The 12318-nt window shown below is 38.4% G+C and overlaps 1 protein-coding gene across 3 annotated transcripts; it reads left to right on the top strand.

The window, feature by feature from the left end:
• Positions 1 to 3018: 3018 nt before the first annotated feature.
• Positions 3019 to 9262, top strand: LOC148014370 (uncharacterized). 3 transcript variants are annotated; one of them, XM_087666459.1, is made up of 5 exons: positions 3019 to 3462; positions 4110 to 4322; positions 5590 to 5745; positions 7194 to 7255; positions 7599 to 9262. In XM_087666459.1, the coding sequence occupies exons 1-5, from the start codon at positions 3235 to 3237 to the stop codon at positions 8830 to 8832; spliced, it is 1893 nt and encodes a 630-aa protein (XP_087522585.1). In that variant the 5' UTR covers positions 3019 to 3234; the 3' UTR covers positions 8833 to 9262. The 3 variants fall into 3 exon arrangements, with proteins under 3 accessions (XP_087522585.1, XP_087522586.1, XP_087522587.1); XM_087666461.1 differs by having other exon boundaries at positions 3339 to 3462; positions 4156 to 4322; XM_087666460.1 differs by lacking the exon at positions 5590 to 5745.
• The last annotated feature ends 3056 nt before the right edge of the window (positions 9263 to 12318 follow it).

The following is a 12318-nucleotide window of genomic DNA, read 5'->3' as shown; positions in this document are numbered from 1 at the left end:
AGAAAATGAATAGTTTTGTGGAGGGTCCAAATTACCACAAAGTGGCTTTTCACCTTGAACAAGACTAATGACAATTGAGTTTCACTTGAGTACAAGGTAATTCATATATTTGTCATCTCATTTAGAGTAGAGCTCTCTCTCTCTCTCTCTCTCTCTCTCTCTCTCTCTCATATTTATTTGTGTATGCATGTGTGAACTTTAGGTTCTTTCATTGACTATTGATTTTGAAGTTTTGACTAACTTGTATGACACAATTTAATTAAATGTAATATGAGTAGTTATGTTGATCCAACTATGTAGAATACATTTGCTCAAACACATTCAAATGTGAATGTAGAAGCATATTTGTATGAGTAGGCAAGGACATGTATCACATTAATATGCATTGTAACTTGTAATATATAAAATTATGAAGGGTTGAGATGGAGTGTAGAGTAAACTAAGAACAAGATTCCAAAAAAGTGGGTTGTTTAAAGTCGGAAAAGTTTTCAAAAGGAGGTTTAAAGAATTATCTCTAAAAATCTTTGACATGGAAAGGAAACCCTTTGGAATGTCCACATTACTCAAGAGGTTTGGAGTATGAGAACATTACAATCAATAAGAAATGGGACTCCATACTTTCAAAAAGTAGACTTAATTATCTATAGTATTACAACATGGCCACGCCATCTATAAGCAAGGGAGAGAAATAGTAATTGATACCACTTGAAATCTTAAACCAATTAAGAAATGGGTATCAACCTCACTATAGTGTGAGAGGGAGAGAATTGATGTTGTGAGAACGTTTGTGTTATTTGACAAATGAGAGTTTGATAGTTTCAAAAACATACTTAGTTGTTCCAAGTGTTGTGACATGGTCACAACATTTAAATGTGAGGAAAGAGTTATATCGATACCACTAGAATCCTAAACCAATCAAGGAATGGGAATTAATCCTGAATTAAACTCATCCTCATTTAGAGAGAGAGAGAGAGAGAGAGAGAGAGAGAGAGAGAGAGAGAGAGAGAGAGAGAGAGAGAGAGAGAGAGAGAGAGAGAGAGAGAGAGAGAGAGAGAGAATGTGTGTGTGTGGATGTTATGAGAACATTATAGATAATTAAGAAAAGGGAGTCCAATTGTTTCAAAAGGTAGACTAAAGTCTAAATCCTTTTTGATGTTGCAACATGGCCACATTATTCATAGGTCTACATGATGGACAAATATTTTATTAGTACCCTATAAATCCTAAAGCAATTAAGAATGGGAGTCATCCTCACCATGATAAAAGATGTACAACATATATATATACTCATATATATTTGGTTGATCTAGTTACTTTGCATCGAAACTTCTTGATGGGCACACTAAATGTATATGTTACGGTTAAGATTCCTTGATCTTGTTTCACATAGATATATATACATACATGTACATATACATATACATATACATATACATAAATAAATAAATTACACACACAGAATAAATAAATACATAGAGAGAGATCCATTTTCTTATTGGCTTAAGTACTGAGTTTTATGAATAAGGTTAAGTGTTAGTTGTCTTCAAGAAGGATGGATGGTTATATATACCATTGGTTTATTTACTTTGTTGAAAGCAAATGTATATCCACAAGCAAATGTAGCATGACATTGATGTGTGATCAATTCACCTCTCAAATATTAAATAAAGTTTAGGATTTGAGAGGCGCCTTCATATTTGATTGGACATGCATTTCTAAAGCTTGCTTGGCAAAAGTTTGTGTTGCCCAGTAGTGAATGATTCTTGTAATTTATTTTACCATCCAAAATTGCTTTATGTGAGGGAACTATAATGATGGCATCGAGTTGACGAAAATGCAAGCCAAGAGTTGGAATGTGTCCCTTATAAAGCATTTTCCTAATTGGTTATTTTATAGGCTAAGTATGAAATTAGATAATGGGAAGATCTAACTCCATGCCATATAGGCAAAGCTAACTATAAGAAGACACACACTTAAGGTAAGTATGACCTATTCACATAAATCTTAAAAATTTCAAACTTTAAACGTGCTAAAATTACAAAGAGTAACTAATGGAGAAGATATATTAGCACATGGATATTCACAAGTTATTCATTTATAAAAGAAAACACCAAAAGACAAAATATTAGATTGTTGTATGCAAAGTAGCATTTAAGTTTTATTTGAGTCAATCTTGATAATTTATAAAATAATAGATATTGTGTATAAATTTATAATCTTTATGCTGCAACACATATACGACATTCTTTGTAAGTTTTAGTTGGTGGTAGACTATAATTTGTTCAACATTTCTACTCATAAGTTGTTATTTACATGCTTTATAAATATCTTATAGTGTATTATTATCCTTTAAATGTAAGAACTTAATTGGGACGGGCATTATTAGTCGTGCGTTTTGGCATTTCCTCCAGGAGTTTACTTTTTGTACAGGTTGGGTGAAACTAAAAACATGTTGCGGCACACACACACACACACACACACACACACACACACACACACACACACACACACACATGTATGTATGTATGTATGCATGTGTATGTATGTATGTACGTATATATGTGTAAATATTATCTTTTTGGAGAATATATGAACATTAAAATATGTCTCAAAGGATGTATCCAAAGTTCGAACTCGCGTGCGCCGTTGGATGGGGTGGAATTGGGGATCGAAATTGGCCTTGGGCACTAGGGGGGCACAAAAGCTAGGACAAAGTGCCCGAGGTTTTGACCCAGGGTGCTGAGTCGGCTGACGTGGCGGAGTGTGGGAAATGGAGTGGCAAGGATAGGTAGGCCCCACAGGGCAGGGGCAAGGATGGGGGGATGCATGTGGACGGGAATCGGTATCGGGAGGGGGAAGAGAAGGGAGGAGGAAAAGCTCCAAAAATGAAAGCAGCACCATCAACAAAATTGGGGGCCAAATAAAAGATTTTATTTACAGCCGTCGTGCTTACCTTCTCTCTCTCTCTCTCTCTCCCCCCCCCCCCCTCTCTCTCTCTCTCTCTCTCTCGATAGTCACTATCGTCAGAGCTGCTTCTCTGATAAAAGACTCTTAGCGTTTTCTCCTCTCTGATTGCGGGTCGCCTCTCAATCACTGCAGTATCATCGTGCTCAAGATCAACACGATCTCATCTTTTCAGCTGTACATGTAATTAGTACAGTGATCGTGATCAGTGGTAGCTGGATCGACTCTCTCTCTCTCTCTCTCTCCCTCTCTCTCGCTCGGCCCCCGGCTATGGCGCCCCTGGCTACTCCAAGCTCGGCCACTCGCACTGTCCCGCAGCTCCATCACCACAGACAACTACCACTGTCGACGCCCCCCGTCCCAGGTTCGGATCCCAACCCCGCCTCCAGCTCCCCCACCTGCACGTCCGGCCTCCTCTCTCCTACCAATCGACATTCTTCCTCCTTGTGTAAGCTCCCCCTTGGCGATGGCCCTTACGTAAGAGCTAAGCAAGTTCAGGTACCTCAACCACCTTCCTTAGTGACATGAAATTTTAACATTCTAATGCACAAACATGTAGGTCTAAACGAATTATGTGTGAGCAATAAAGAAAATGTTTGTCTATCTCGTGTGCTCATTTGTATAGATATTTTGTCCTAGTTCAGTCTCACTAGTATGTTAGGGTAGACTAGTTCTCATCATACTGGAAGTTGTATTGGTAGGTCTGCACTAGGATGTTAGGGCAAACTAGTTCTTATCACAGAGGAAGTTGTATTGGTAGGTGTAAAGGAAGCTCAGGTACTCACATAGCAATAGCACATACATTGGTAGGTCTAAAGGAAACTTAGGCACACAATTAGCAATAGCATCTACATTGGCAGGTCTAAAGGAATCATGAACTCAATCAGTACATACAGGAACTACTTGTTCTTTCTCTTTTAATGTTGTGAATATCTTAAATACTTATTTATTATGATTGACCCCTTAGTTAAAAGGAATAACAAAACTTACAGGGGTTTTGTAATCATAGCACTTATATAGCATCATAACTCCTTCAACTAGCTGTATCTTTTGTATATATTCATTTACTCCTTTGAACCATTATTTGACTTTGGAAATATGTTTGAGGATGTAAAACAATCAATTATTTTGATCTTGTGCTCTAGTTGTTGGAGAAAGACCCTGATCGTGCGATAGCCCTGTTTTGGGCAGCAATCAATGCAAATGATCGTGTTGACAGTGCACTCAAGGATATGGCCATTGTGATGAAGCAACAAAATCGATCAGAGGAAGCCATAGAAGCTATCAAATCCTTCCGAAACCGATGCTCTAATCAAGCTCAAGAATCCCTTGACAATGTCTTGCTAGATCTTTACAAGGTATATTGTTATTGTGATCTCACCATTCAAGACAATGCATATATAGAAACATATTGTTGTCATACATGAGGCACACATGTGCACATGTATAATGCACAATGTTAGAGTCAATGCACATGAGATGCAATTTGAGAGCCTACAAATCCATTGAATTAGCTATTGCTAGGATATAAAGGAGCCAATCACTTGATGATAGCTAGAATAAATATCCTAGTAATAAGACAAAAACTTATATTGCTTGTGGTTTTGTATATGCCATATGACAATTAAGACCTGTGCCAAGTCCAATCCATGCACAACCTTTATAGCCTTTTATATTAGATATTTTTGGTATTGATGTTATATGCTTCCATTATTAGCCAAACACGGTTTACACATTAATTTGTGTGTGTGCATGCATGTGTGCATGTGTGTGTGTGTGTGTGTGTGTGTGTGTGTGTGTGTGTGTGTGTGTGTGTGTGTGTGTGTGTGTGTGTGTGTGTGTGTGTGTGTGTGTGTGTGTGTGTGTGTGTGTGTGTGTGTGTGTGTGTGTGTGTGTGTGTGTGTGTGTGTGTGTGTGTGTGTGTGTGTGTGTGTGTGTGTGTGTGTGTGTGTGTGTGTGTGTGTGTGTGTGTGTGTGTGTGTGTGTGTGTGTGTGTGTGTGTGTGTGCCATTGTACTCCCAAATTGTTAAGTGGCTATAGATTTGGAGTCACATATTTTTGTGGTTTTTGTTGAAAAATACTTTCATTATTGATCAAAATATAACAGCCATAGCATTATTTATACTAGTAAGATTACTGGCCGAAATGATTGTGAGTGACTAATATTGAGGGATTTATAGCTTAGTTGGAAATTAGGTTGAGTAATTAAGAGATGGGTGTTTTAGTAAAAGTAGATGTTAATGATGAGATTAGTGGCTCAAAGACTAGACATGGTTTGGCCCAAGTTGTAGGTGCAAGTGCATGTGGAACATTTGTTACATTTCATATTGTGCACTCTTATAGACTAATGAAGGCTACCTTAAATGTCGATGTGATTTGAGCTTTGTGGACTTCCCTCTCTTTGGCTTCTATATTTTTGTCATCGCCTTTGGAAATTTGAAAAGATATTCAAGTCCTTTCAAGTTCTTAATATATAAACAACTTGTCCTTTCTTTATTCTCAAGTTGATCCAAAGATCCATACATATTTGCTTGATCAATAGGTACTAAGTGACATATTTGGTCAATAAACAATGTTAACAGCAATATGTTTAAGATGTCCATTTATGTGTTACAAAAAATGCAGAAATGTGGAAGATTGAATGAACAAATTGAGCTGCTAAAGCACAAGCTTACCCTTATTCATAAAGGAATGGTCTTTAATGGGAAGCGCACAAAAACAGCTCGTTCTCAAGGAAGGAAGTTTCAAATATCTATTAGACAAGAAGCTACCCGGCTCTTGGTATGCATATCTACCCTAAACCATTATCTAAAGCTATTTGATTTATCACCATCATGTTTTTTAACATGATGATGTAAAATTATGATTAATTATCTTAGGCCATGATAGCCACAATAAGCATTTACAAGGTCTACATGACAACTTTTAATCAACACCACGCTCACATCTTACAATGATGTAAATGCTTATTACTTATCTTAGGCCATGATAGCCACAATAAAAACTTAGAGATCTATTGACATCATTGTTGATGCTTTCCAATTGTATGTCTAGACTTCCTCAAGTTTTACCTCTTGTGTCCATCCTAAAGTCTTATTAAGAATATTGGATTGTGTGAGTTGATCATGACTCCAATTAGCAATACCTTGCTAAATGAAGGACAATATCTACTAAAAGGCACCTTCATGGAAGGCTTTTAATGACCCACCTAGATTTTCATCCCATGATATTAATTTTGATTAAACCAATATTGAGTGGAATAAGTGTCAACAATCATATTGTTGCACCTTTTGTTTGACAAATTAAGTCATGGATATATAATCATGGAGTTGACATGTGGATAAAATACCATTTCTTACTCATTTGAGTTCATATTGTCCTTATCACGGTTCATATATCATTATAGACTAATTACCATTTCTCACTCATTTGAGCTTATATTGTGCCTATCATGTTTCATATATCATGATATAATAGTTGGAACAACTACCTTGATTTTTTAAATAGTACTTTGTTTTTTGTACTAGCATGTAATTAGACATTTAATTTAATTGTTCCACCTAGCATATTGCAGTAAATTTTTTTTTTCTCTTTGTGACTAATGATAATGTAATGGATAGCACATAGCTATGCTTTTATAGGTCATTTCATGCATGTATTGTAGGACTTGCTTTGGTTGGACGTATTATAAAGGGCTTTTTTGAGAAGTGTTGATGAGCCAGTTTTTAATTTCCAGCTCTTAGTTGCAATGCTTAGTCATAACCTACATATTAATGTACACTTCGTTTATTCTACCAACATGTTCGTCATTGAGTAAATCCAATATACATGCACGGTTATGTTCTTTGTTATAGAATGCCATTGATAGGTATGCCTATCCTATAGAAAACCCTCACTATCAAAATATATTTATGCTCTATTAGAATAGTTAATCTACTTTTTCTTAATTCTAATTCCCTTGTATTGTTCCTCCCATATATAATAGAAGTACTTCTCATTAAGATAAGTGTAAGTAATTTTAATGGTTAATAATATAAACTTGAGAAGTCTGATGGGACTTAAATACATGGTTGCCTATATTGCACACAACTTACCTGCAATAACTTAATGGCTTTAATGACTCATGAATCCATCTCATCCATTGAAACTTAAGACAATGTGAATCAACAATTTTCCTATGAAGTGTATAGAAGTGCTAATGAGATATAGTTCTTCATGGTACTTTGTAGGGAAATTTGGGATGGGCTTATATGCAACAATGCAACTACATTGCTGCAGAAATAGTTTACAGGTACATTGGAGTTGAACCCCTTGAATTACTTAACTTATATGTTTTTATATCTTGAAACTATGTATAGCTTGGAGATATTCATATGTTATTTGTGATTTTATGTGTATGTATGCATGAGTATGGCTTCACTCGTATTAAACATGATTGTTGTGTGCATGCACTTGCATGCATGACAACTTCTTTAGTGAAAATTTGTTGTTACTCAATTGATTGTATTGTACATGCCTGTATGCATGGAGAGCACCATTATAAAAAAGATGAAAGGTCATGATCAATATGTGTGTATGCATGGAGAGCACTATTGGATCAATGATGATCGTGCTTTTGGGGTGATCCAATGCAGGAAGGCCTTATCGATAGAATCGGACAATAACAAGCTATGCAATCTAGGGCTGTGCCTTCTGAAGCAAGGCAGGCACGAGGAGGCGAGGATGGTGCTGGACAGGGTGAGGCCTGTCAGGCCAGACGGGAGGCTCCACTCCGAATCCCACGTCAAGGCCTACCAGCAGGCGCAAGCCCTGCTGAAAGAGATCCGGGGCAGCCAGCTGCAGCAGTCGCATGACGAGAACTGTCGGGACGTGATTGGACAATATGGGCATTATCTTAATAGGATGCAGATGATCGATAGCGATTATCCATCTTCGGATGAGAGTAATTCGGATTCGGGCACAAATGCTGCTGGCGGGCAGGTGTTTGATCTATGGTCGCATTGGAAGCTGTGGGAGCCCCCTTCTTTAGTCAATACGCGTGTGATTAAGGGGGATGACTATCGCCAGGGTAATCATAATGCATGTCTAACTAAGGGGGATTATCACCAGGACACTTATCGTGATGCACATATTGGAATTAAGGGGGAGTATGACTGTGATAATAATCACGGATCACCCACGTGCTCTGATGTGGAAGATGATCTGCATGGGACATCCCAAGGGATCAGCTCATCACAGAGTGATTATAATCTCCAGTCGATTAGCACTAATCACAGCGCTAATGATGCGTGGTTAATCGGACGGGACAAGGTCGACGATCAGGGATATTCAGACAGCAAAGAATTACAGCATGCTGCTGCAGCATTATCAGCTGAAGATTCTTATAGCTTCCAGTCAGGATTATCATCATTATCCTCCCCAAAGCATTACCCATCCACTAATCATCATAATTACGGGCCGCAACCTTTTCCCGTGCGCGGCATGCAAGGTGGCGGCTCTGCTGATGACGTGGACTTCACGTGCGTCGACCAGGTGATAGAAAGCATTGTGCCGGACGCCCCGTCGGCGTCCCAGACTGTAGAATCAATGAGTGACCCAGCTCCCATCATGCAACTAGACAGTGCTGCTGCTACCGATCAATCAGAACTATATAATGATGACTTTACAAGTAATCATCATGATTACGGGCAGTATTACCGTCTTGAATTACACGACGATAATCGCCCTAGCCCCCCTGTAAACCCCCCATTTGAGCTCCTAACCCACCTGGAGAGCATCCGACAGCATCGCTTGCGCGTCTTCCAGAGCTATCCACTGTACAAAGGCCGCAGGATTGAAAGTTCGCCATCCAGCATGGCAACCCTTTAGGATATCAAACTATAAGACTGGCTGCAAGCTTGCTCCACACCCCTAGGAATGCTCATTCCCACTGTACAAAGGCCGCAGGATTGAAAGTTAGGATTGAAAGTTCGCCATCCAGCATGGCAACCCTTTAGGATATCATACTATAAGACTGGCTGCAAGCTTGCTCCACACCCCTAGGAATGCTCATTCCCAAGCTTGCAGTTCATGATCCAGTTATCCTCTGTGAAGCTCACCATAAGCTGAACAACAAAAGTGCTATCTCCAAGCACTGTCTACATAAGGTTGCCTTGTAACTATTTTGTAAAATATTGTAGTTACCCATGCTTCCAATCCATGTACTAATCTCAATATTTAGTGATGAGAGAAAAGTTGACTGTTACATTTCTATAATTTGCCAGAATGTAACATTGTCAAACCAAATTTCATGTGAATTGTGCTACTTTCTATGCCAGCTTTTGAAACCTTGTTAGTGGTCTAGTTTTCCTATGAATGGAGGTCATAAATGAATGTTATGTTAATGTAATCTCTTGGAATGGGAACTCAATTATTATTAATTTTCAGAGGGGATTTCAAGTTCATTTTTGCCACTAATTGGGGATTAACAAAGGGGTTGAAATATTGATAGTTGGTTTCCCCCACCTAAAATCAGTAATAGCTTAAGTCCAACATTGGTATTACTAGTGGTAGAATTATGGATGATAGAGAGTAATTATGTGACTACATATATAATTACATCCCATATCAATGATATCTTTTACAAGATAGATTTCTTAACCCAAAAGGATCCCAATTAGGTGAATAGAGTAAGGCTAGATGGTCAAAATAGTAGTGTCCTTGTTACAATATGTTAAATGAGTGTGGGGCTTTTATTAATTTAATGAGAAATAAAATCTTTGATTGTGCATCTTATAGTAACCAAGAAACAACTAAGTTGCCCTGAATGTACTCTTGCCCCATTTGCATATGGGATTTGTGCTCTACAAAATGAACTCTCTCTCTCTCTCTCTCTCTCTCTCTCTCTCTCTCTCTCTCTCTCTCTCTCTCTCTCTCTCTCTCTCTCTCTCTCTCTCTCTCTCTCTCTTTGTGCTCTTAAGCTTCCTTTGGTGTCTTTCACACATATGCTTGAGCTTGAAATTTTGGAGGCCATAGACATAGCAAAGAAAGATCTAAGGTTGGGTTTCGAAAAGAGAGAGAAACCCACAAGAGTAAGTGTTGTCCATCCTTTACCTAGGCGAAGACACAATAGATGATAGGATCATATCATGGATTCTATGCAAGAGGTTGCATGTTGTGAAAGAGCAAGCAATACTACTATACGTGGAGGAAATTACAACACTAGATGAAAAAGACAACATATGTTTTAGTTCATGATACATCAAAGTATACATTGATGCCTATGGACACAAGTAAAAGAAAACCATAAAGTTGAAATAAAATTCCTTTTCAAATTGCAAAATTTGTGTGAGACTTACAATGAATAAGGGTAAACAAGGGTGCAGATATCACCAATTTGAAACTCCTCCCCCTCTCTTTATCTTGATTTTCCTCTTCTCTTTACTTCTCTCCTCTTCTCTCTTTCCCTTGCTTTATACAAGCTATAGTGGCCTAAACTTCCCTTAAAATTTCTTAAATTTTTCTCGTTAATTTTATCAAGGCTAACCATCTATGAGAGAGAAAGAGAGAGATAGTGTGTGTGTCTGTGCATATGTAGTTTAGCATGTACATATGCATGAGTGACTAAGACTAAGAATCAACGAGTGAGTAAAATGAGGGAGGGTCAGAGGAAGACATGGAGATTTGAGCTTTATGCACAGTTACACACAAATTAATTTTATACATAGAAGGAGGGGGGAGGGAGGGAGGAAGGGAGAGAGTGCCGAGACCTAAAGTGGACTCTCGATAGTAGCTTTGTCACACTCGAGAGAACCATCGGATCTCAATGAACGAACCCCCATGGCCCTACGGCCATGAGCAACTAGCTAACACACTGGAGACACTTTCTAATACTCTAAAACACTCAATGTTTTTGTAGTTCACTTCTCTAATTGCCTACTCTTGAAACTTCAAGCAAGGAAGAATCCCATTCAAAAAATGTGTAAACACCACATGTTATAACATCAATGTAGGCACCTCCCCGATTGAAAACCTTGGCTTGTTACTGGTGTGCCCTATCAAGTTTGGATTGGCTCTTGGTAGGTCCATTCTTTATATGACTTCACGACACATAACTCCTCTCTTTCTTACCCAAGTCCACATTAGGAACCCATGTAGCTCATGATACCTCACATAACTCCCATCTTTCTCACCCAAGCCCACATTAGAAACCCATATATCTATCCTACAACTTAGGATACTTCACATACATTGGGCTTGTCATATTCCATGTGCTATACAATGGTGTGTGCAAGATGTAACACATAATGAAAGACTAAAAAAGGAGAGAGAAAAATGGAAAAAGAGGGAGAATGGGGAAGGAAGCCATGGAAGCTAAAGGAGAAGGTGAAGAGTTAGTTTTTGATTATGTTTGGATGCCCTAAACTGGGTCTCTTATACCTTATATACCTTGGTAAGTGTGACTGGATATCTAACCCTTAGTTCGAGTGTATCTTGCATGTTACATTCCATCATGACCTTGAAAAATTTTGCTATAAAAAACAAAAGACAATAGGAGGGACTTGATAGAGTAGCTAAGGAGTGGGGTTGTAGAGTACTACTCTGATCCACATTATAATGGGAAGAGTGGGTGGAGACTATGGACATCATGTTGTCCACTATAGGCTTGTTGAGGTAAATCTGCCATAAATTTTGATAGGCTACTACAAATGGGGCATGCCACATGTCGAGATGGAGCTTATGACAAGGAATTTCAGCCTATGTAGGGAGCACATGGCTATAATTTAGGCATATACAAAAATTTTCAAAATAGTGGGTAGTTTGTAGGTAGTATTGGGTGAAAAGGATACATAACCAACTAGTCTTCAGCCCATTGGGCCTCTTGGAGGTGAGAAACTTGTCCACAATGGTGGTTGGGCACCATGATACTTATTCCAAGGGTAGGCCTTGCCATTTGATAAACTACTCCTTAATGGATTGAGATCTCCAGTGTTTATCTTGCTGCTTAATGATTACCTCATGGATATGATGAATGACACCTTATTCGTCTATGGGAGGTAGCTCTTCCACATAGTCCAATGAGATGCCAATGAAAGACTTCAACTAGATGTCATGAAACACATTGTGAATCTTGGTGGTGGGGGAAAGCTCTAATGGTAAGCCAACTCACCAACTCTCTAGAGGATTCCGTAGGGGGCATACATTAGGAGAAATATGGACTCTCTTGTTTTCCCCTTAAGGAGTGAATAAAGAAATATAGGCCTAACCAATGAGAGAGTTGGGATTCCAGATTCATGTAACATGAATCTTCTAGCCATATCTTGGCCCAAATCTTCCCTTAGAAATAAAATAAGGAAAAATATGGGGAATACAATG

Source organism: Lygodium microphyllum, chromosome 25 (genome assembly GCF_053477565.2).
Source record: "Lygodium microphyllum isolate KBCC chromosome 25, Lygodium_microphyllum_v1.1.10, whole genome shotgun sequence".
In the NCBI taxonomy this organism is placed as follows: Eukaryota; Viridiplantae; Streptophyta; class Polypodiopsida; order Schizaeales; family Lygodiaceae; genus Lygodium; species Lygodium microphyllum.
This window is presented reverse-complemented; position numbering and strand designations above follow the sequence as displayed.